The sequence below is a fragment of the Hypanus sabinus genome, chromosome 16, assembly GCF_030144855.1.
Source record: "Hypanus sabinus isolate sHypSab1 chromosome 16, sHypSab1.hap1, whole genome shotgun sequence".
NCBI classification, from domain to species: domain Eukaryota; kingdom Metazoa; phylum Chordata; class Chondrichthyes; order Myliobatiformes; family Dasyatidae; genus Hypanus; species Hypanus sabinus.
Window position 1 is genome coordinate 38,659,674 of NC_082721.1, and position 25,185 is coordinate 38,684,858.

The following is a 25,185-nucleotide window of genomic DNA, read 5'->3' on the forward strand; positions in this document are numbered from 1 at the left end:
ACACCTCTAATTCCCCATATCTAGATAATTCATCCATGGCTTCTCATTCACTCAATTACTTCATTTCTTCTTGTAAGTTCACATATAGAGTGCACAATTCACAAACGCACAGCCAGCTTGCTGGTAGGTTGCTCTTGCTATCATTCTTCCAGGTGTACGATTTGATGACAATTAACATACTCTACCTCAACAAAATCTACTATGTTCACAGTAAAGCTTTTATTCTCTTAAAAGTCGCTCTAAATGGCCTAACAAATCCCCCATAGTGTAGGTAAATGGCAAAAAAATTGGAATGGAAGGGGATGGTAGGAGGAAATAAATTGCAGAGCAACAGGTTAATAACGAGAGGGATTGATGCTGATGGGATTGCTCTACTGGGAGCCAGCAAAGACCAAAAGGGCCAAATGAGATATGTTATAATAAGAAAGAAAGTGTAACAAATCTACTTGTTTAGTGCGGGGGTGATCTTCATCTTACTACAAATTGGATATGGAATCTCTGATCTTTGCGCTCAATCTTGCTCAGTGACACGCCAGGAAATTAGCATTTTCTAATCATTCTGTGCTCAGGTCACTTGCTGCAGCAAAAACACTGGATTTTCCATTTTATTTGCTTGAGTCCTGTATCATTCATCCAAAGAAATGATGGAAGCAGTAGAGTGGAAGAAGGTATAACTCTGAGGTTAGAGGACCTCATCGTTTGTGTGAAGGCTGGAGAAATGGGGTGCTAATCCTCAGAAGATAACCAAGAAGTTAGTTACAAATGGAGCAGATAAAGATATCTGTTTTAGATATGGCAGAAAACACATGTTAAATTTGGGGATGGGGGAATATCTCATACACAAGTAATAAACAAATAGAAAGGACTTCAGTATTAGATGGCAGGAACAGGAACACTATAGGTTTCTTCTGTAGCCTCTGATTGAATGAGTTTCCGGAAATATATCTGCTTTATAACAATGCAGAGTCCAATCCTTAGCTTTCAAATACTCAAACTGATATAATTCTCTTACCTCATTGAGGATATCCGTGGGCTTGCTAGGCACTTGTGGCTTCTGCTTACAAGATGTGTGCAACTCTTCATCCGAGTCAGAGTCTTCCAGAATTCTCTTTACCTGGGCAGTTTCTAGCATAGACCTTGTGGAATTGAAACAAGTGTGAAAAATTTGGAAGAAGGGCCTTTTTTTCTTGCAGGCTCTCTACACAGTAATGCATGTCTGGGAAAAGATGAGGAGTGTAGGAGAGTGCGAGGTCCCTCTTTTAATTTATAAAAATGATACATTTCTGAGCAAAGTTAAAAAATTAAGATAAAGGGGGTGCAGTTATGATAAGTTTGATCATTCTCCATTAAATATGATATATTTTGTTATTGCTGTATTAGAGGAATGCAGGGGGTGAAGCAGGGCTGTTGTCAGAGCCACAATCAAAGGAGGAAAGGTGCCAATAGTAACATTTTGCCTGGACTCACAGTTTCCAAACCAGAGAAATGTTCTAATAGTAAAATCCAAGTAATGCACACAAAATGCTGGAAGAACTCAGCAGGGCATACAGCATCTATGGGAAAAAAAGTACAGCCGACATTTCGGGCCGAGACCTTTCAGCAAGACTGGACAAAAATAAGTGAGGAATAGACTTAAAAGGTGGGGGGGGGGGGGGGAGCAGGGGAGAGAAAAATACAAGGTGAAAACAGGGTAAAATATGTAGTGTTAAGGAGGGAATGATCAAACTTGTGTAATACCATGGTTAAGAGACAAGTTTATTGCATTACTACCATTATGCTGTTGGGTGTTTTATTTTCTGCAGCTTTCCTGTAAAACACAGTGTGTTCTGTTAATCAAACTTTACAGCCCAGTATTTTGGTTTCTGTTAAGTTAAGGAGTCATTTGATCCGCTTAGGAATGCTGTGTCAGCTGATCGGTGTTGTCTTGATAATATTATGTCCAGAGGGATGCCATGGAACATTCAAAAAATTTTGGGGGGAATCAGATTTCTAGAATGTGGGTTGGTTTTGGGTCTTTTTGCAGGAGTTGAGGGAGCAGTGAGGTGTGGGGGATGATTGAGGTGTGGAGCAGACACAATGGAAGATGATCGTGGAACCCCGCCTGAATACTCCTGAGTTAGCCAGTTAGTTTGTAACGGACTTTCTGGGAAGTTCAAACTGTGGCTGGACCCTTTTTCTGTTAACTGTTAGTCAAAGTTGAAATATTTGTAAATATACTTCCACTTTAAGTTTATGCTGGTGTAAGTTCCATTATTTCCTTTTGAAGGATAACTTTGCATGGGGCAGTATTCATATAGAATCCACTGTAATATTCATTCCCTTAACGGAGCATCCCAACTTTCCTGTTTGTGCTGAACCCGAATCATACCGCCCCTAGATGTGTGTAGCTTACTGAGGAAGGCCGTCTTACCGATACCCATACAATGCTGAGACACGTGGCTGTTAGAGATAGCTAACGAGCTTAGTTTATTTTGAGCCACCATGAAAGGGTTTACTTGGTATAAATAGAAGTATTAAACTTACTTTTATCACTGTATGTCCAATTATAATTGCTTTTAAAATCAGTCAATTCTGCTGCTGGATGCTTTCTATAAGTATATTGGAAGGAACCGCTGCACTATACTTATTTTATATTACATTAACTCCACAAACACTAACTAAATTAACATTTTCTTTGTAGTTTAATGTTCTAGGTCATCACGTTTAGAGAACTGAACTATTCTCCATTCTGAAAGCTGACCTACCTCATCTCTCGCTCATCGTCTTCATCCTGTTGTCGTTTTAGATCTTCATCATATTTCTGATACTCCTGTAACATGTCCTCGAAGTTCACATTGGCCTGACGCTGGTTCAGTTCCTTCAGCTCCTGCAGGTTCTCCAAGACCTCCATTTCCATCTTAGAGTCTTTTGTCCTGTTTTCTAGAACCTTAATGATTACAAAAGGGAACCTGTGAGTACAAGAATAACTAAAGCCCTATAAAAATGAAGTTATACAAGTGTCCTTCAGTTTTGCTTATTTTCATTGTTAGGATACTGGATGGTAGCATTTGGAGTCAGTGCTCAGTGAGAGAAAATTTCAGACACCTGCCCGTGAAGACTATTCAGTAATCTCCACAGGCGCTTCATAAGTAATATCAAATGTCAGTCTTGATAATCTAGTGTTTTTCCCTTTTTCATGATGGACTAAGCTCAAAAGTGAAGAATGGTCTTAGGATCCTAGAACACACAGGAGAAAGTCTTTACCTTTGACAACATTATACATTGCTTATAAATTATACATCCATGAAAAAAGAACTCAAATATGCAATGCATATCTAAGGCTATTAATAGGAAAAACAGACGATATAAAGGTGTGCGCTACTGTGTTTAGATCTCAGTTAGATAATAATTAGAGCAATATTTAGCGATAGGATATTGCCTCTTGGGAAAGGGATGTGATGCTGGTTCACTAGAATGGGAATATGAGCTGAAGAACTATATACTGGAGGATGCAAAGATTAGCTCATATTCCCTTGGTGTACACAAGATGTGATTGGAGTATTATGACAGAAGAATTGATAAGGCTGTTAGAAAAAAAGTCCAGAACAAGGGGTGTGTTCCTATATATTATACAGGGATGTTATCAGAAAGAAATTCCTTTTACAAGATGTGGAAATGCTTAAGATTCTCCTCAGAAAACATCAAGGCTGGGTCATTAAAAATGTATATGTACATTTCCTGTTAAGCAAGGCTGCTTGGTGGAGTCCACGTGCACACCAGCTATAATCTATCTAAATGACTGAATCAGTATTTGGATAGCCTGGTTGTTTTTCAAAATACAACTGGTACAAGTTGTAATTTCAATGGAAGTATATCTCTTGGTCACATCCATGTTTACTTTTTGTCTGAACAAACTGTTCTATTTCTATAAAGACCATTCTTCAGTTTCATAGCCCCAATTCCTTTCAATTCTATAGTGTCTGAATTATTTCAAAGTTTACTCGACTGAGTAAAAGTGCTGAGCCTTTATAAAGGAATTTCCCTTCCAAATCTTCATCCAAAAAATAATTGAAGAGAAAATTTTAATCGAGGCTCTGAAATCATACTAGCTCTGCCCAATAGTTAAGAGCAAGAATCTGTGAGGGTGGGATGGGTGGCGGCATCTGAAATACAAAGATCTGACGGACAGAATGTTTCTGTGCTGTTAATTATATGCAATACCTTCATTGGGTTGTTCAGTTCCTCCTCCTCCCGTTCTTTCTGAATTTGTTTCTCCTGCTCCTCCAGCAGCTTTTCTGCTTGAAAGTTCCGTGTCGCTCCATGTTCCACCACATAATCAGTCTTCTCGGGATCAGTCTATAAAATTACACATACCACAACAATGATAGTTCCAAATGAAGTACATGCTCTGGCCCAAACAGGGAAGATGTTCAAAAAATATTTTCCCAAATGCTTAGATCATAACAAATGCATACTAAACAGTGTGTTAAAGATAAAAATAATTAACAAGCAGCTACCTGTTTGTCTGAACACAGAATATAGGATATCACTGGCTCCAGCAGACTAAGTTAATTTCACCTAGATCTGTTAATGCTCCTACAATATGTTTCTGTGCATGTGGACAATTTGCATGAATGAACACACAGGGTGGCTTGTGGGTGGAGATGCAAAGGACAGAGAATCAGCCTGCACTGACTATCATCTCCAATTTATTACACTAGCTGGAAACAATGCATATGTAGACACTCTACTATTCAGTTTTAAAGCCACCTTAGATTGTGTCATTTACAATCAAAGGAACAGTCAAATATATTTTGGCCTTTGATGAAGAGCAGCACAGTTCACAGGGGATTGAAGGAACCCTCTGCCCTTGCAATTCCACCTATACTCAGAAATAGTCAAACCAATGTTATTATGTTTGACTATCACCTTAAATATATACATGTTTTATCACCAGCTCACTGTGGTTCCAGTGCATATTATTTGATGTACAATCGCAACTCACTAATATTGACTGTCAAGTCACTATATAACTGTCAGGGTGGAGATACGTCTCTACCAAAGGAAATGCAAGGTGCTCCTTCCACTAGTCTGCAGGTCACCCTTGGATAACGTGCAGACCCAGCTTAGCTCCCAATCAGGGTCACATAAAGCCATAGGAGCAGGTGGTGGATGGTTGTATGAGGAGCTGGTGCATATTGCATGTTGTGGTTATGCCACCACTGATGGCAGGCACACAATCTCTGAAACATATTGATAATGGCTGGAGTCACCCGTCTTGTAAAGACACTGCCCAGAAGTCAATAACAAATCACTTCTGTAGAAAAATTTGCCAAATACGGTCAAAAGACCATGATCACCTAGGTCAGGGGTCAGCAACCTTTACCACTGAAAGAGCCACTTGGACCCGTTTCCCACAGAAAAGAAAACACTGGGAGCCGCAAAACCCGTTTGACATTTAAAATGAAATAACACTGCATACAACGTTTTTTTTGCCTTTATGCTATGTATAAACAAACTATAATGTGTTGCATTTATGAAATTGATGAACTCCTGCAGAGAAAACGAAATTACATTTCTGCATGCAACAAAAACATTTTGAACTCCGAAAAAAAGACGTTGGGTTGAAAGTTACTTTAAAGTAAAATACTCAATGTCTATTTGAGTCCTTCTTGTATTTATGAAAAACGCCGAACTTAAATTTTCCGCCAGCAGCAAACCAAAAATAACATCAGCCAGCTGTCAGCCTGAAAAATAAAAGGACTATTTCACTGAACAATAAAAAAATATGAATACACATAAAATAATAGGCAATTAAAATATTTATCATACTTGGTTAATGGGATTTCTGCTCCTGGACCTCAGCGCACAGCGTCTGCTCATCAGGGCTGTATGACGTCACCTTCATCTTTACACAGGATCGCAAGCTGTCATCTGTGAGGCATGCGCGATGTTTGTTTTTAATAAAGTTCATGTTGGAGAACACCTGCTCACTTACATATGTGGATCCAAAGATCGACAGGACTCAAAGCGCATACTTTTTAATGTTTACATAAATGTTTCGAACACAAGTTTGTCCGGTTTTGGAAGGTTTTCAATATCACTCCATTTGTGTTTCTGAGCAAGAACGGGCAACATCTTCAAGGTCTGCTGTCAAGCGTCTAAACTTGGACACCCATATGTCTTTGTCGGCTATGTCGGCCAGTTCCATCTCAAGATCAGGTTGACTCACACCTGCCAATGCAGTCGTATTCAGTAGGGAAGGATCGATGCTTAAGGGAGTGACCGGGAAGGATAATGTGTTTTTTTCCTCTCTGAACTCACAGAAGCGTTTCCCAAACGATGTTTGCATTGCGATGATTGCAGAATGTAAATACTCCGAAATTATCATGTCGTGACCTTGTTTGAACTCTCTCAAATTGGGGAAGTGAGACAAAGTGCCTTTCTGTAAATCTCTGGCAAGCACTGTCAACTTGCGCTCGAATACCAAAACATCCTCCAACATGTGCAGGGCTGTACGTCCTTACCCCTGAAGAGCTGTGTTCAGCGTGTTCAGGTGCGCTGTCATGTCTACCATGAAGTGTAGCTTTTCCAGCCACTCTGGCTGTTCCAGCTCAGGAAAGGTGAGCCCTTTGCTGCCCAGGAAAGTTTTCACTTCTTCCAGACACGCGACAAAGTGTTTCAGCACCTTCCGTCTGGACAGCCAGCGATAAAAACACGTTGTAGCGGTGTCAGTAAACTGCAGTCAAAGATAGCTTTATTCGAACTAAACAGCCTTGCTTTTAAGCCTCTCTCAACCCAGCCCCCATGGACGCAGATGCTGCAAAAGACGCGTACTCACAAACCCCCGTAGGCTATCTCCCTTAGCCGGAATGCTGGCTAATTGTGAGCCGTTTCGGATGTCGCCACACTTAGATTGTACAAGATCACCATAATCTTCAAATTTAGAATTACATTTCAAAAGCTAACAAACTAACATAAAATACATTTTAATTAAATACTGACCAATTATTTCCCAAAGCCACAGGGAGCCGCAGCACAGAGGTGAAAGAGCCACAAATGGCTCGGGAGCCGCAGGTTGCCGACCCCCGACCTAGGTCATACGACACGGCACATAATAATGATGATAATAACTCTCAAGGACTACTGATCTCTTAGTATTAGGAGTTGATGAAAATAAAAAAAGAACTGCTGATGCTGCAAATTAAATTAAAAACAAAATATTAGAAATTCTCAGCAAGTCAAGCTGCATCTGTAGGAAGAGAAACAGAGTTAGCATTGCAGGTTAAAGACCATTTGTCAGAACTGCTTTAATTATGAGTCTCCAACCTGAAACATTAACTATTTGTCTTTTCCTCCGGATGTAGTCTGACCTGGTGAGTATTTCCATAATTTTCTTTTTTTAAGATTTTAATATTAGGAGTTGCTACTTTTAAGAGAGAATAGAAATTGGGAGGAAAATAATATTTTCTAGAATTTGAATAAGAAATTAGCTTATTTCAAGGTCTTCAGCTACTTCTTAGTTCCTGGGCATGATGTCTGTGGATTTGTAGGGCTTCTAAGCTCACAAGCAATTATTTGTAAATAGTTAGAGTACTAAATAACTAACTAAATACTATCAACAATACCTCTTCAATCACTCCCATTTGGGTAAGAAACAGAGTATGTCTCAATCTAACCTAAAAACTGTAAAAAAAAATTATGACACATAAGATAGCCATCCAAGTAGCAAAAAGTTACACATCATTTTCCAACCACCTTTACTGCTCTTCAAATACATAACCAAATGCTTCCAAAAAGTCATGAATTAAATTTTCATCCCCACCATCCTTTTAGGTAGGGAATTCCAGACTCTTACAATACCACGGGTGAGAAACCACAAGTTTTTCAATCCTTTGCTATCGAAACAGAAAATGCTGGATACACTCAGCAGGTCAAACAGCACTGAATGAAAAAAACATGACAGATCTGAACAGGGTCAAGGGATTAAATGGTTAGGTGTCAGATTTGCCAATTGTTGCCAGGATTTTGTTTTTATTTTAAATTCCTGTCATTTACAATTTCTTTTGATATTCATTTACTTTTTGCTTCCTGTCTCTAAGCCAGTTTTGGAATCAACTTTTCACTCTATCCACTCCCCCAGCCCTACTGGTTTAACCAGCCTGCCATATGGGATGATATGAAATGCTATTTTAAAATTCAAGTAAACCACATCAAGCATACTTCCATCACCTACTCGTTTTGTTTCCTAATTGAAAATTCCTAATTAGTTAGACATGACTTTCCCTTTACATATTCATTTAACCATTCTTGATTAATGTGAACCTTTCTAAATTAGTTTTTACAATGTCTCTTTGATACTCACATAATTATCCAGAACCAAAGCTAATCTAACTGGACTGTAATTACTTGGTTGATTCTTTAAACATTTATTGTATGGTATTTTAACATTATTTTAATAGCTTGGGATATCCAGGACTGGAAACATATCCCTTTCTCAAGATGTTGAACCACTCATATTTCCCTCTTTCTACTATTATCCCTTCCAATATTTCACTTGTATATCTTATATATATCATCCCATCTTTTTGACAATAGTCAAAAAATGCAGGACTTTGAATAAGTATACAACCCCCACAACTATTTTCACATTATACTGTCTCATTTTCTTCATTTAAAATATATTGAATTAGGATTTTTAGAACTAATCTACAAAACATTGTGTACGATGTCAAATCAAAAGTATACATCCCCTTTGTAATTACCATGTCAACTATCTTCCGGTGCAACACTGTATATTATCTTACCAACTCACCTAACTTGTTGATGTAGAAAACTGGAGGATCACTTGTTTTCAGTTAATTCATAAGAATACCCCCCTTCTCTCTGTAAGTTCCAACAGTATGGTAGATTTTCAACAGACCAAACCAAAATGAAGAAAATAAGAGCAATCAGGTCAGGGGGATGGTAACAGAGAAGCACAAATTTGGGGAAGGGTACCAAGACCATCGCTAGGGTACTGAACATACCTCGAAGCATCGTAACAAAGTGAACAAACTATAGAACTACAGCCTTTCTGCCTCAGTCAGGCCACCCTTCTGAACTGAGTCACTGAACAAGAATAACACTTGTAAGAGAGGCTATTGTCTTGCCAATTGTCACTGAGTGAACTGCAGAAGACAGTGGCTGCAATTGGAGATGAAGTTCATAGCTCCAATTTCTAAAGCCTTGCACAGAAAGGGTATTTATGGAAGGTTGGCAAGGAAGAAGCCCTGGCTAAAAAAAAGCATATCCTTGCCCATAAAGACTTTGAAAGGGTCATTTAGAAGATAAAGATCCGGATGAAGGTTTTGTGGTTGGATGAGACTAAAGTTGAACTTTTTGGCCTCAAAGTTAAGCTCGTACTTATGGTGTAAATCTAAAACTGCACTTCAGACAGGTAACAACATCCTAGTGTAAAGTATGGTAGTGGTAGCATCATGCAATGGGGATGCTTTTCTGCAGCAGGGACTGGAAATCTGGTCAGGATTGATGGAAAGATGAATGCTGCTAAATACAGAAACATCCGCCAGTAAGCTTAAACTGAGGAGGAAGTTTGTCTTTCAGCATGACAACGACCCGAAGTACACTGCCGGAACAACCATGGAGTGAATGGCTTCAAATGAAAAAAATCAATGTCCTTGAGTGGCCCAATCACAGTCCTGACTTTCCCCTATTCAAATGCCTCTGGCAAGACCTCAATATTGTTGTTCGCCGCCACTCCCCAACTAACCTGCACATTTTGAGCAATTTTGCAAGGAGGACTGGCCAAATCTTGCTCCATCACATTGTGTAAAGCTAATAGAGACTAATCCAAAAAGTCTGTATATGGCCGGAAAAGGTAGTTCAACTAAGTACTGAGCAAATGGGGATGAATACTTTTGAACTGCTGACAATTCAGTTTTTGAATTTTTAGTTTTTCTCACTTTACAATTTTACATTTTTTGAACTCTGCAGTGAACAAAAAGAAGCAAGTGGTTCACAAATAAAAATTCTCAGTTAAATTGATCAAAATCCTTGGTTGTAGTACTCATTTGTGTGAACAAGGGCTGAATACTTTTACAAGGCACTGTATTCATTAACAGCTTCCACTACCTCCACATACAGGTTATTTATTTGGTTTCTAGTAGCGCCTATTGTTTCCTTAGTTATCCATCAGCTCTTTGTGTACTTAAAAATACATTTGTATTTTCATTGATTTTAAATACCAACATTTTTCATACTTTCTCTTTTATCATACTTCCTAAATTTCTATTTAATTTCACTCGTGTGCCTTCTCCTGTATGAAGCTCTCAGAATCTGACATAAGATTCCTTTTTTGATTTTCTTTTCCCTCCATGCATTTTAGCATCCAAGAGCTTCTAGACACACCAGCTTACTTAAATGTCATCTTTCATCTTAAATGCACACACTGCTCAGAGACTGATTTATGAAGCTGCTTCCAGTTCATTTTTCATAAACTACCACAAAAATGATCTTCCATTACTAAATCAGCACTGTCCCCTAGTTGGGCTTGTTACATATAGCTAAATATATATATATTTATTTTATTAAGTGCATTTGTGAACAATAGCCAGATCAGAAATGCTGATCAAGTCAACTAGTTCCCAAAGAGAACTCTGATAGGCCAATCAGATGGTTCACTGCTGCTTAGCAATAGAACACAAAAAAACCATATGTACAATTATGAAACATTAAAAAATAGTAGAAATACTGGAGTCATTATGATCATAATGAAGTCTGCTGGAGAGAGACATTTATACACACGCTGTCCTCCATAATTCAGAGAGATTGAAGGATAAGGTCACAGGGTAACAAAACTTGACAGGAGCACTTGAAACTAAAATATAATCCATACCGGGAGAAAACAGCACCTGTATTTTCTGCACTGTTCTCTCGCTGTTTAAGGACTAAGTCCAGCCGGAACATAACTCACAAGTGCTCTTGAAAGTCAAGTATTAACCCTACCAACCAACAACCAAACATTGCCATCCTTCCCCTTCATGATAGCTTATGAAGAAGCCTGTGACTTCCCTCCCAGAGATGATAAGTGTTTGTGCACTCGACTCTTGAAGGCTCGGACCCCATCGTCACAGGTATTTCCAACCACAGCTTCTGGAAGGCTGTTCCAAATTCTGATAGCACAGTGAAGGAAGCTTCTATCCAGTTTGTAGGTTCTCGCATCAGGCATATAAACAGCATGAGCAGGCATAGATAAACTTGATAGTGTGGTGCGCCATCTCTTGTAAGATGAAGGCAGCATGGCATGAAGGTCTGCAGGGCTGTATAGCATTTTGTATAGCACAGTAGATGCAGCAACCTATCGCCTGTGGTGTAAACTACTGATGGCTAGCTTCTCACGAGCTGTGGCTTCATCTAAACCTACAGTCCTGGGAGCCTTTCTTTGAATGGAATCAAGCTGGCTGAGGACTGTGAGGCATTCATCCATGATAAGCAGGCATATTCCATGATACTTCGTACCTGGGCTTTGTAAACCGTGGCTCTACCCTCTTTGTCTAGTTTGGATGCTACTTTCTGCAGTGCTCCAAGCCTTTGTCCAGCCTTGTTTGAAATAGTGGAAAGGTGTTTAACCCACACCAACTTGCTGTCAATATTAACACCAAGGATTACTAGCTCCTTCTTTGAATCCAGCTTGCAGTTCCCAAAATACAGATCGGGGGTAGATGGATTCCTCTTCCCAGACATTACCATCGCCTTGCACTTAGTAGGCTCAAAGGTGACATTCCAGTCGTCTGTCCAGGCTTTCATCCTGTCAAGATCCCTACTCAGGCCTGCTGTCATTGTATTACTCTCTCCTGCTCTAATTGGTGCAAATAGCGTGGAGTCATCAGTGTACAGGTATAGCTCGTTACTGCGTGCATCAACCAAGTCGTCAATAAAGATGGAAAACAGAAGTGGCCCAAGTATTGAACCCTGTGCTACAGATGCATTGACGGTTGAAGAATCAGAAGCCTGACCAGAGATAACAACAAGGTAGCTCACCATCATGGACGTATCATCACCATCCATGGAGGAGGGCCTGGTGATGATATCAAATAACAGGTTTGGTGGTTAGATTCTATCCATTGTCTGTCCCTTTTGTGGCATAAATATCACCTTCCATTTATCAGTCATGTCTGAATGTTGTCTAGGTCTAGCTGCATGCATGCAAGGACTACTTCATTTGCTGAGGAATGATGAGATTATGCGAATGGAATTGACAATGAAGCAGTCGACAGCAAACATCCCTGCTCTGGACCTTACTACACAGAAAGATCTTTAATGAAGTAGATGAGTATCATTAGGCCAAAGACACTGCCCCAAGAAACACCAGCAGTTTTCTGCTGGGGGCAGGATGATTTATTTCTAACAAGCAATGCCATTTCCTACGTGCAAATTATTCTCCTTTTGAACTGATTTAGTGCAAGTACAACTTGGAGTGGGAAAAAAAAAACCTGTTACAAATGAAGTAAAAGTAAATTCCAAGAATATTTACCTTAAATGTGATTTCTGCCAGACACCTGGTGCACTTGATGTAGAAGCGGAAGATAGGCAGTCCCAGATACACTTCATTCTGTACGGTTTCTTTACGTGCATTGAATTTCTTGCCTTTATAAATATACTCTCCACATGTTTTACATCTGAACAACAAGAACAAAAGAAATTGACCAACTAACAAAGACAAATGGCCCATCCAAGACATTCCAATACAACTGTTACGCACCACGCATCTTGTTATAGAAGTTCCATCTGTACTGGCATCCACTTTAACTTGATTGGAAACAAATAAAAAAAAGGGTAGCTAATTCACAAAATACAATTTGAAAAATTCCCCTCTGTGTCCTTTAGACAATCAGAACTATTTCAGAGGGTGCATTAGTCATGATTTGTGAACAGGACACACAGTTCTTTGACAAGGTGGTTACTCTGCTGCAAATCTGAAACAAAAACAATAACTGCTGAAAATATTCAGCAGGTAGAGAGAAACAGTATTATCATTTTTGGTCCATCAAAACTCTGTTTTGATGAAAGATTATTGATATGAAGTACTTAATTCTTCTCTCTTTCCATGGATACTATCTGAGCCAACTGTATTTACAGTTTTTAAAATGATTCAAGTTGTTCCTGAAGGAATGCAGTGAACTAGCACCTACACTACAAACTGACAACCAGTGTCACAGATCCGTCACTCTCTTGGAAAAGAGCAACTGCATGAGACTAAAAGACTGGAGATGTTGGAAGGAGAGGACTATGATCAGCGTCAGGGAGGGAGAAGTGGAGAAATCAGAACTTGGGGCACACGTTACCACAGCTAGTACAGCAACTGCCTCATTTTCAGTGTCCCAGGTTTATCTCTGAACTCCAGTGACATCCGGTGCTGTTACCACATGGGTTTCCTCCAAGTGCTTCAGTTTCATCCTGTATGTCGGCTAGTAATTTAATTGATTACCATGGACTAGCCTTAATCTATTTGTGAGCACCAGATTAACTTTATTTGTCACATGTACATCGAAACATATAGTGAAAAGTATTTGCATCTTGAATGTGTTGGGGCAGCCCTCAAGTATCACCATGTTTCTGTGCCACCATAGCATGCCCATAACTTGTGCATCTTTTTGAAATGTGGGAGGAAACCAGAGCACCTGGAGAAAACTCACAGTCACGGGGAGAATGTACAAACTTCTTTAAATTGCAGCAAGAGGCAGAGAAGGAAGAAGTAAAAGAAGCTTGGAGAAAAGCTGTTTTTTTAAAACTAATCGCGGCAAAGAGGCTAGACTACGCAGGCACGTGACGTAGCGCGTCAAAGGTTTAAAAAGGAAGGACACCATATACAGCGGCCATCGTCGGAGTGGACTGTGACAGAGTAGGTCAGCTTTGGCTCAATCAGGCTTCGGCGAGAACAGGCAGAGGTGAGGTTTAAACGGGGCACAACTGCGCAAGCGTGTGAAAGTCGGCCTGTGTGGCAGCGGGAGAATTTAAATAGCGAGCAGAGGCTGAGTACGAGCTTCACTCCAGGTAAGGTAAGGCCGAGTAAGCTCCTTTAATTAATCTAATTAGATTAGGAGTAAGTAATGGAGACAGCAGTTGGGGCAGTTGAGTGCTCCGTTTGCAGTATGTGGGAAGTCAGGGCGAGCACTGTTGTCCCTGATGACTACACCTGCAAAAGGTGCTTCCAGTTGCAGCTCCAAACAAACTGTGTTAAGGAACTGGAGCTGGATGAACTACAGATCATTTAGGAGGCAGAAATAGACAGGAGTTTCAGGGATATAGTCACCCCTAGGAGTCAGGAGAGGGAAGGGGTATAGACAGGAAGAGCAGTGCACCCCAGTGGCCGTTCCCATCAACAATAAGTATACCATTTTGGATACTGTTGGTGGGGATGACCTACCAGGGACAAGTTGCAGTGGTTGCATCTCTGGCACCAAGACTGGGCCCTCAGCTCAGAAGGGAAGGAAGGAAAAGAGGAGAGCAGTAGTGATAGGGGATTCGATAGTTAGGGGGACAGATAGGAGGTTCTGTGGAAGAGATTGAGAATCCCAGATGGCCTTTTGTCTCCCTGGTGCCAGGGTCCTCGATATCTCGGATCGAGTTCTCAGTATTCTCAAGAGCGAGGGTGAGCAACCGGATGCCATGGGTAAGAAGAGTGAGGAGGTCCTGAAAGGTGAGTTTAGGGAGCTAGGTGCCATGTTAAAGGACAGGACCTCCAGGATAGCAACCTCAGGATTGCTTCCAGTGCCACGTGAGGGTGGGTTTAGAAATAGTAAGATAGTGCAAATCAACACGTGGCTGAAGACATGGTGCAGGAGGGAGGGCTTCAGATTTATAGATAATTGGGCAGTTTTCCAGGGAAGGTGGGACCTGTTCCGGTGGGAAGGTTTACATCTGAACTGGAGGGGGACAAATATTCTTGCAGGTAGGTTTGCTAGAGAGGATCCAGTGGATTTAAACTAGATATGAGGGGGGAGGGGAACCAGTGTAGGAACAGATGTATGGGAGGAGGAAGAAAAAGACAGTGAAATTCTTTGTACTGTTAGAGATAAACAGAGAAGAGGTGGAGAATTTCTTAAATGCATTTATTTTAATGCTAGGAGCATCGTAAGAAAGGTGGATGAGCTTAGAGCATGGATTAATACCTGGAAATATGTTGTAGCTATTCGTGAAACATGGTTGCAGGAAGGGTGTGATCCTGGATTTCGTTGCTTCAGGTGTGATAGAATCAGAGGGACAAGGGGGGAAGTGTCGTGTTGCTTGTCAGTGAAAATATTACAACGGTGCTCTGGCAGGATAGATTAGAGGGCTCGTCTAGGGAGACTATTTGGGTGGAATTGAGGAATGTGAAAGGTGTAGTAACACTTATAGGGGTGAATTATAGACCACCTAATGGGGAGCGAGAATTGGAGGAGCAAATTTGCAAGGAGATAGCAGATACTTGTGGTAAGCACAGGGTTGTGATTGTGGGAGATTTTAATTTTCCACACATAGACTGGGAAGCCCATACTGTAAAAGGGATGGATGGTTTGGAATTTGTAAAATGTGTGCAGGATAGTTTTTTGCAGCAATACATAGAGGTACCAACTAGAGAAGAGGCAGTGTTGGATCTTCTGTTAGGGAATGAAATAGGTCAGGTGATGGAGGTATGTGTTGGAGAGCACTTGGGGTCTAGTGATCACAATGCCATTAGTTTCAATATAATTATGGAGAAGGATAGGACTGGACCCAGGGTTGAGATTTTTGATTGGAGAAAGGCTAACTTTGAGGAGATGCAAAAGGATTTAGAAGGAGTGGATTGGGACAATTTGTTTTATGGGAAGGATGTAATAAAGAAATGGCGGTCATTTAAAGGTGAAATTTTGAGGGTACAGAATCTTTATGTTCCTGTTATGTTGAAAGGAAAGGTTAAAAGTTTGAGAGAGCCATGGTTTTCAAGGGATATTGGAAAAAGAAAGATATCTACAATAAATATAGGCAGCATGAAGTAAATGAGGTGCTCGAGGAATAAAAAGAATGTAAGAAGAATCTTAAGAAATAAATAAGTAAAGCTAAAAGAAGATATGAGGTTGCTTAGGCAAGTAAGGTGAAAATAAATCCGAAGGGTTTCTACAGTTATATTAATAGCAAAAGGATAGTGAGGGATAAAATTGGTCCCTTAGAGAATCAGAGTGGACAGCTATGTGTGGAGCCAAAAGAGATGAGGGAGATGTTGAACAATTTCTTTTCTTCGGTATTCACGAAGGAGCAGGATATTGAATTGTGTATGGTAAGGGAAACTATGACGATTAAAGATGTGGAAGTACTGGCGTTTTTAAGGAATATAGAAGTGGATAAATCTCCGGATCCTGACAGGATATTCCCTAGCAACTTGAGGGACATTAGTGTAGAAATAGCAGGGGCTCTGACAGAAATACTTCAACTGTCATTAGAAACGGGGATGGTGCTGGAGGATTGGCATATTGCTCATGTGGTTCCATTGTTTAAAAAGGGTTCTAAGAGTAAACCTAGCAATTATAGGCCTGTCAGTTTGACGTCAGTGGTGGGTAAATTAATGGAAAGTATTCTTAGAGATGGTATAAATAATTATCTGGATAGACAGGGTCTGATTAGGAACACTCAACATGGATTTGTGTGTGGAAGATCACGTTTGACAAATCTTATTGAATTTTTGAAGAGGTTACGAGGAAAGTTGACGAGGGTAAAGCAGTAAATGTTGTCTATATGGACTTTAGTAAGGCCTTTGACAAGGTTCCACACGGAAGGTTAGTTAGGAAGGTTCAATCATTAGGTATTAATATTGAAGTAGTAAAATGGATTCAACAGTGGCTGGATGGGAGATGCCAGAGAGTAGTGGTGGATAACTATTTGTCAGGTTGGAGGCCAGTGACTAGTGGTGTTCCTCAGGGATCTGTACTGGGTCCAAGGTTGTTTGTCATATACATTAATGATTTGGATGATGGAGTGGTAAATTTGATTAGTAAGTATGCAGATGATACTAAGGTAGGTGGCGTTGTGGATAATGAAGTAGGTTTTCAAAGTTTGCAGAGAGATTTAGGCCAGTTAGAAGAGTGGGCTGAGCGATGGAGTTTAATGCTGATAAGTGTGAGGTGCTACATTTTGGTAGGAATAATCCAAATAGGACATACACGGTAAATGGTAGGGCATTGAAGAATGCAGTAGAACAGAGTGATCTAGGAATAATGGTTCATAGTTCCCTGAAGATGGAATCTCATGTGGATAGGGTGGTGAAGAAAGATTTTGGTATGCTGGCCGTTATAAATCAGAGCATTGAGTATAGGAGTTGGGATGTAATGTTAAAATTGTACAAGGCACTGATAAGGCCGAATTTGGAGTACTGTGTTCATTTCTGGTCACCGAATTATAGGAAAGATGTCAACAAAATAGAGAGAGTACAGAGAAGATTTACTAGAATGTTACCTGGGTTTCAGCACCTAAGTTACAGGGAAAGATTGAACAAGTCTTTATTCTTTGGAGCACAGAAAGTTGAGGGGGGACTTGATAGAGGTATTTAAAATTATGAGGGGGATAGATAGAGTTGACGTGGATAGGCTTTTCCCATTGAGAGTTGGGGAGATTCAAACAAGAAGACATGAGTTGAGAGTCAGGGGGCAAAAGTGTAAGGGTAACACGAGGGGGAATTTCTTTACTCAGAGAGTGGTAGCTGTGTGGAACGAGCTTCCAGTAGAAGTGGTAGAGGCAGGTTCGGTATTGTCATTTAAAGTAAAATTGGATAGGTATATGGGCAGGAAAGGAATGGAGGGTTATGGTCTGAGTGTGGGTCAGTGGGACTAGATGAGAGTAAGCGCTCGGCATGGACTAGAAGGGCCGAGATGGCCTGTTTCTGTGTTGTAATTGTTACAACACAGAATTGTTACGGTTCTTACAGACAGCAGTGGCAATTGAACCCTGAGTAGTGGTGCTGTATTGTGCTAACCCCTACCATGCTGTCCATTAGGCAGAGTTATAGGAATGCACTGAGAGAATAAAAGTGGAAAAACTCAGCTAATGGCTTTTCTTCTTCTATCTAACATATACTAATAACTGGAGTGAAATTTTATTACAGAAAGTTCAAAAATACAATAATGAACATTAAAATAATTAAGTGGTAATTATACCATGACTTTTTTGCTTTTTGTTTTGATGACATTTGGTGACCTGAAGAAAGAAGCTCAGATTGCGTGCTGGGAGAGTTTCCTCTTCAGCAGAAAGTGAAAGGCAGAATCTTTGGGAACATTGAAGTATAGAGAGACCTGGGGTGCAAGCTCCCTGAAAGCTTTAAGTTCCCTCAAAGTGAAAACACAGATAGGGTATGGCATATTTGTCTTCATCAGTTGGGCTGTTGAGTATGAAAGTCAGGAAGTCACACTAAAGCAGTATAAAACGTTAATGAAACCTCATTTGGAGTATTGTGTCCAATTTTGGTCACTGAATTACAGAAAGGATGTGGAGGCCTTGGAGATGGTGCAGAAGTTGTTCACTAGGATATTGTCTGGATTAGAGATTATTAGCTATGAGGAGAGGTTGGATTATTTTTTATGAAGCATCAGAGACTGAAGGGTAGCCTGACAGAATTATGAGAGTTATAGATAGAGTAGAGACTCGGAGTCTTTTTCCCAAGTGTAAATATCAAATGCTTGAGAGCAGAGTTTTAAGGTGAGAAGGGCAAAGATTAAAGGAGATTTATAAAACAAGTTGTTTTTAATACTCAGAAAGTGGTTGGTGCTTTGAAAGTACTACCAAGGAAAATGGTAGCAGACATAAAAGTAACATTTAAGAGGTACTTAGGAATCCATATGAACAGACAAGGAATAGACTAATATAGACCACATACATGTAGGTTGGAGTTGTTTTGATTGGTATCTTTTTCAGCACAGACACTGTGGGCCAAAGTTGTACTGTACTGTTCAACATTCCTTTGAATAATATTAAGGATCTTCTCTGTTTATTTGTACAAGTAAAAGTAGACTCAAACTGAAATAGAGATGCATCCCAAAAATACATTTCGATTTGGATAATATTCCATAGATCAGAATTTATGTTGGAATATACAACTATGGTTTTCTGTATGTCAGTTCGGAAATAGCTCTTCTGGTGTACATTTCTGTTATGGTTATGAAGAGCAGAATAAATGAGGGGCTATGTTTGGCATTAAAGTAAGAAAGGAGTAGTGAGGGGATGAATCCTTATTTATGTTAGTATTTAAAAAAAAATAATCAAATCCAAAACAGATGTGCAGAGACTTAAGTCTTATAATGTGGTAACATTACCAGGGAGGTGAAGAACTGTCTTTATTATCTCTAATCAGTTAACTATCTATAATAGATTTCCTTTCAAAAGATCTTGTTGTATGAAACGTGTCAGAGATGGGAAGTGTTGCTGTCAATTGAATGTCATGAAACCATGCGCCTGTTCCTTACTGCATGTGTTGATCTTGAAGAACTGATTAGCAGAATGTTGATTGGGAATACATGCAACGAGTGTAGTTGATTGATTTCTTTTACTTGGAGAGAAGTCTGGAAACAACACAATGGGATGGTTCTATAAAACAATTCGACAGAAGCTGAATATTTTGTGGATAGTGTGCTTATCTTTAGAAAGGTCGGCACATCACAGCTTAAGCAGATCGAGGCAGAGAATGAAGGGAACACTGTTAAAACAGACTAGTTGACAGACAGGTAGTGGAAGAGCTCCTGAAAGTTCTTTCGTTCAGAATCAGATTGTCCCTTTTAGATGCAGTTAAGAGTGGGGAAATAGAGAATAAGGGTTCAGCTAAGAAGGAATTTATGAAGGCAAGGACAAAGGAAAAATTGTTAATACAGGGTAATGACAGCGATATGAGTGTTCAGTAGCAAAATGAGGCAGAATAAGGAAAAATGATAACATTGAAAGCACTTTATTTGAATGCATGCCCGATTCAAAACAAGATAAATGTGTTGTTGGCACAAATAGAAACAAATGGGTATAGCCTTCCAGCTATAATAGAAATGTGGAGGCAAATGACCAAGGCTGGGAACTTAAATTCTCAAAGGTACCTGACATTTTGAATGGATAGGCAGAAAGCAAAAGGTCTGTTGATAAAGACTGAAATCACTACAGTAGTGAAAAATGATACTGGCTCAGGGGTTTGAGATATAGATTGAGCACTGCAGCGGAGAAAGAAAATGAAGGTAAGAAGTAATAAATAATCTGCTAGAGGAATTCAGTGGGCCAAGCAGTATCCATGGGGAAACGGAATTGGCGACATTTTAGGTTGAAACCCTACATCAGGACTTAAAGTGGAGAAGGGAGATGGCCAGTATAAATAGGAGAGGGGGAATGGTGAGAGAGGGGTCACGATGGGCCAAGGAGGAGAGAAGAATAAAGCGTAGATACAGCTAGGTGGGGGATGGTGGAAATAATATACAAGCTGCTCATTAGTAGTTAAATTTTAGGATAGGGTATAAATCAGGAAATAATGGGCAAAATAATAATGACAATAAGAAAGAATCATGATCAGACAAATCAAATTGGCAAGGCATTCTTGAAGACATGTAGATTGAGTGCAATTGGGATGGCTTTATAAGATCAGTACATCGATGAACTGTCCAGGGGATACCCTATTTTAGAAATGGCATTGTGAAATGAAACAGGATTAATATAGCAAAGAATTCCTTAGGAAAAGTATTAGAGACAGTATGGCAGAATTTCAAGTCAATTTCAGTGTGAGAAATCTGGGGGTGAAGCTAGTGACCTCAATGTAAATCAAGGCAATTCCCATGGTATGAGGACAAACTTAGCTGAAGTAGACTGTGAAGGCTAAGATAGTAGATTGGAGGCAATAAATAGCTAAGCAGATATTTCATAAATCTCATAAAGCTTCTATAATAGTGAGAAAGAAAGGCTCTAGAGGATGTTCCATTTTTGACCAGCTAAGGAAATTACAGCTGATATAATATAAAAAGGCACACAATGTTGCAAAGATTAGTGTGAAGTCAACTAACTGGGGGAGTATTAGAAACTAACAAAGGACAACTTTATAAAAATTACACAGAGAAGAGTATGAGAATAAACTAGCAAGTAATATAAAAGCTGATATGTATTATAGTTACAGGGAAAGGCAGTAGCTGAAGTAAACATTGGCCTTATAGAACATGACACTGGAGAATAAATAATGGAAAATAAAGCAATAGCAGAATTACCAAATAATTACATTGACTCAATCTTTGTAGTTGATGTTAAAAACTCCTCACAGATAATCAAGGGACAATGGAGAGCATGAAACTTAAAACAAACCCAATCACCATGAAGATGTACTTGACAAACCAAAGGCTGACATGTGCTCTGGACCTGATGATCTATCGCGTGGGATCTTAAGGAAGTAGCTACAGAGTTAGTGGATGGGTTTATTAGAATCTATCAAAATTCCCCAACTTCTGGACAAATTCCAGAGGATTAGAACTTGCAAGTGTCACAATATTATTCATGACAGAAAGTAGAAAGCAGAAAATTATAGGCCAATTAGTTTCAAATCTGTCCTTGGGAAAATGCTGGAATTCATCAATGAACCAGAGCATAACATTTAGAAAATCGTAATACAATCAAGCAGAGTAAACACAGCTTTGTGAAATGAAACTGGTGTCTGACAAATTTGCTGAAGTTCTTCGAAGATTAAAAAACAGAGTGAATAAAGTAGAAACAGCAGAGGTGGTATATTTGGATTTTCAGCAGACCTTATTAAGATGCAACTTTAAGGGATACTGGTGAGACCTCAGGAGGAGGACTGAATAATAATACAGGTCTCCATATTTAAGGAACGATGTACTCATTATTGAGACTGTGCAGAGATGACTCACTAGATTGAGTCCTGAGGTGAAGAGGTTGACACATGAAGAAAGGCTAAGCAGATTGAGCAGATACTCATTGATGAATAAAGGAGGTAATCTTAGAAAAACATTGATGGGGAATTGCAGGGTGAGTACTGAGAATGTTTTGCTGTGGGGGAGATTGATTCAGTATAAAGGGATTTTCTGTTCTAGAGAGGGAAAAAAAATCATTTTTCCTCGGAAGGTCACAAATCTTTGGCAATGTCCACCACAGAGAGCTGAGGAGGCAAAAGACAACAAATAAAACAGAAGAGTTGAGGACAGGAACAGGCCCATCAGAACATGCTGTCTGTACCAACCAAGATGCCAAATGAAACTAATCTTATCAGCCTGCACATAACCAAATGAATACATGAAAATATTCAAGGTGAAGCCTGACAGACATATAAACTGCAAAGAAGCCATTAAGCTCAGGAAGAATGCAGGAAAATGTGTTGAGGCCAATTGGATCAACCAAGAACCTACCGGCTGACTGGTCTACCCTGCTTCTGTTTCTGCTGTTATTCTAATAAAGCTCAAAATACAGTGAAAAATACCAAGTTCAGGAGCAATAGCTTGGTGATGCTTAACTTGGATGAGTTTAAACAACCTGTTGGTTGTGGAAGGAAAGACTAAAGGAGATGAGAAGTTCCAGAAAACGTTCACATTTTTCTTGTTTCCTTCAAACATTATGTTATTTATAATGCAACACAGTAAACAAATTATATAATAAAATAATTGAGCCAAAGTTAAAAAATGAAACATATGATTAGATCAGTTCCTGACAAAAATTTTCCTGAGGGATAATACAAAGCCTTTCAGCTCTCTCAGGGCACAAAATCAAGACTAAATCAACCTCATTATTGTTGTTACAAATATTTTCAATGCAAGTACAAAATTAATTACAAACTCATCAACAGGTAGAACATTGTCCCCACCTCATGTTGAAAGGAGCCATTAACCGGACCACATACTGTCGATCCTTAGGAAGTTTGAGTTTTGGGATTTTTGATGGATCAAAATCCGGTGGGTAGTATTTCTAGGGAGAGAAAGACGCAATATATATGGTGAACCAATCAGTAACAAAATCTCATCTGGTGTACATGCTCTGATAAGCATATTGAGAAAGCAAATGTTGGAATGGAGTGACAGCATCAAGGTGAGGTACGGCAGCTGGTGATACAGCTAGCAGAACTGCTGCCTCACAGTGGCAAAGCTCTGAGTTCAACCCTGACTTCAGATGCAATCAATGCCGAGTTTCCCCCTGTGCATGGGTTTCCTCCGGTACCCCAGCTTCCTTCCAAAGGTCCATTGATTTGTAGATTAACTGGCCACTGTAAATTGCCCCTATCTTTCAAGTCAGTGGCAGAATCAGGAGGAAGTCACATGATTGTGCAGAGCATAAAAAGAGATCACTGTAAAAATGAGGTTGATGCTTGGTCTGAAGTCAGTTGTCCAAAGTGCCTGTTTCTAGCCTGTATGTCTCTATGACTACGTCCTTTTCCTTCCATTTTGTTTTGTACGTGTCCAGGTCAAAGAAGCAGGCAGAATAAATACAATTGCAGACCTGACCCACCCTGTAAACTGCCTTTTCCAAATGCTCCCTTCAGGAAAGCACCATCGGGCTATTGAAACAAGAAGTTCATGCCATCTCAAAAGTATTCCCCTGAAGAGGTTAACCTAACCAACCATTCTAGTTAGCTCTCCCACCCCCTTCACTTAAAATTTGAGTACATGTTTTGTAGTTTGCTTAGGGACACAGCACAGAACGGGCCCTTCTGGCTCAATGAGCTGTGCCATCCAGCAACATATCTATTTAATCACAGCCTCATCACTAGACAATTTACAATGACCAAATAACCTCTGTCTTTGGACTGGGGGTGAGGGGAAATCAGAGGACATGTGATCAGGAGACATACAAACTCCTTACAGACAGGGCAGGAATTGAACTCTGGTGCCCTGAGCTCAAATAGCATTACACTGCTAAGCTAAAGTGGCACCCTACTTATTACTCCCATCACTGCACTATAAACCACTTTCTTATAATGCTGTCTAGATTAATATATGTTGGCATTTATGAATTTGTGCCAGTTTTATTCTATATTCATATTTTAACCTCCCAACTTTTGTTTTAGATAATTCTTTCTTCTTTATAATTGTTGAATGTTGTTTTTGCTGTGTGTTGTTCCCTGACCAACACACCACAGCAAATTCCTAATGCATGTGGTGAATAAAGTTGATCTTTTTAACTGTTTCAGTGATTCTAGTAATTTGGTACTGGACAATTAGTTCCTCCTCTAAAATACTGTATGTCCAGCACTGTGGACTGGATTTGAAGGGAACATTAACCCCCTGTACCCTTGTGTATGTCTTGGCATCAGAGATATTTCAGCACTGAAGATCAAACAGATAAAATACTACCAAGTGGGTACCTCTGAAGTAGTGTCCAAGGAATAACATAACAAAATGTCGATGCATTATTAGTCTCAAACAGATTTCAAAAGGCATCCCAATATTTACAAGGTCTCAATTCTGATTACCAGGCGGCACGGAACAACGTTTGATCAACAACAGCACCACAGTGACATGTGCAGCGAGGAGTGGTTCAGTTTGAAGGCAACAGGCAGGAAAAGGGTTTTCGGCGAGGGGTGGAAGATTTGGGTGGATGGTTGTGGAATGCCGAGGAAAAGTTCAAAGATGCGGGGTACCTGGTGGGGAAGAGGAAAGGAGGAAAGTGGAGTGCCGGGGTACAGGGGAGCAGTATGGTGGAGAGAGCAAAGTGGTCAGGATGAAAGGTGAAGGGGACATCTGTGGGGCGGTACAGATGGATGGGAGACCTCTATGACTGGATGCACGAAACTTGGATCGTAATCAGGAACAGAACCCCATCTCTGGGGCTGCCACTACCCCGCCACACTCACATTTAAGACCTTCCGCTCCGACATCGTTCAGCTGTTCACAGCGGCCCGAGACCACCTCAACCAAACTTCTGGGCCTAAACATGGCCAGTTCTCCACCAGATTTGCTGGTAACGAAGTTCCTTCTTCTGTTCTGATTTTCTATTGGTTCTTTTTCAAATCAATCTAAACGTCTACCCGCCTCCTTCAGCAAGTTAGATTGTAGGTGCAGGCCGCTGTTAAAAATGTCCGTCTGATAACAGGAGTTCATATTTCTGTTCCGGAACCCAGTCAATTAAAAAGAGGAAACTTGGGCCTCGATTTAAACTACTCTTTAACTCTTTAGGTTGTGGGTAAAAATTATTCGCAAATTTAGATCCAATCTGGGGATTTTTTTTTTTTGCAAATTTGAAATG

The 25,185-nt window shown here is 39.9% G+C and overlaps 1 protein-coding gene across 1 annotated transcript in view; it reads right to left on the minus strand.

Moving 5' to 3' along the window:
- yju2 (YJU2 splicing factor homolog) overlaps positions 1–24,912 on the minus strand; it is a 34,781-nt gene extending 9,869 nt beyond the window's left edge. Inside the window, exons 1-6 of the mRNA XM_059991614.1 lie at positions 24,794–24,912; positions 22,811–22,911; positions 12,515–12,659; positions 4,201–4,335; positions 2,745–2,926; positions 1,013–1,136 (exon numbers count right to left, since the gene is read on the minus strand). Of these exons, the coding sequence (XP_059847597.1) occupies positions 1,013–1,136; positions 2,745–2,926; positions 4,201–4,335; positions 12,515–12,659; positions 22,811–22,911; positions 24,794–24,817 (711 nt within the window). The 5' untranslated portion in view covers positions 24,818–24,912. The remainder of the gene's footprint in view (positions 1–1,012; positions 1,137–2,744; positions 2,927–4,200; positions 4,336–12,514; positions 12,660–22,810; positions 22,912–24,793) is intronic.
- Between the last annotated feature and the right edge of the window lie 273 nt (positions 24,913–25,185).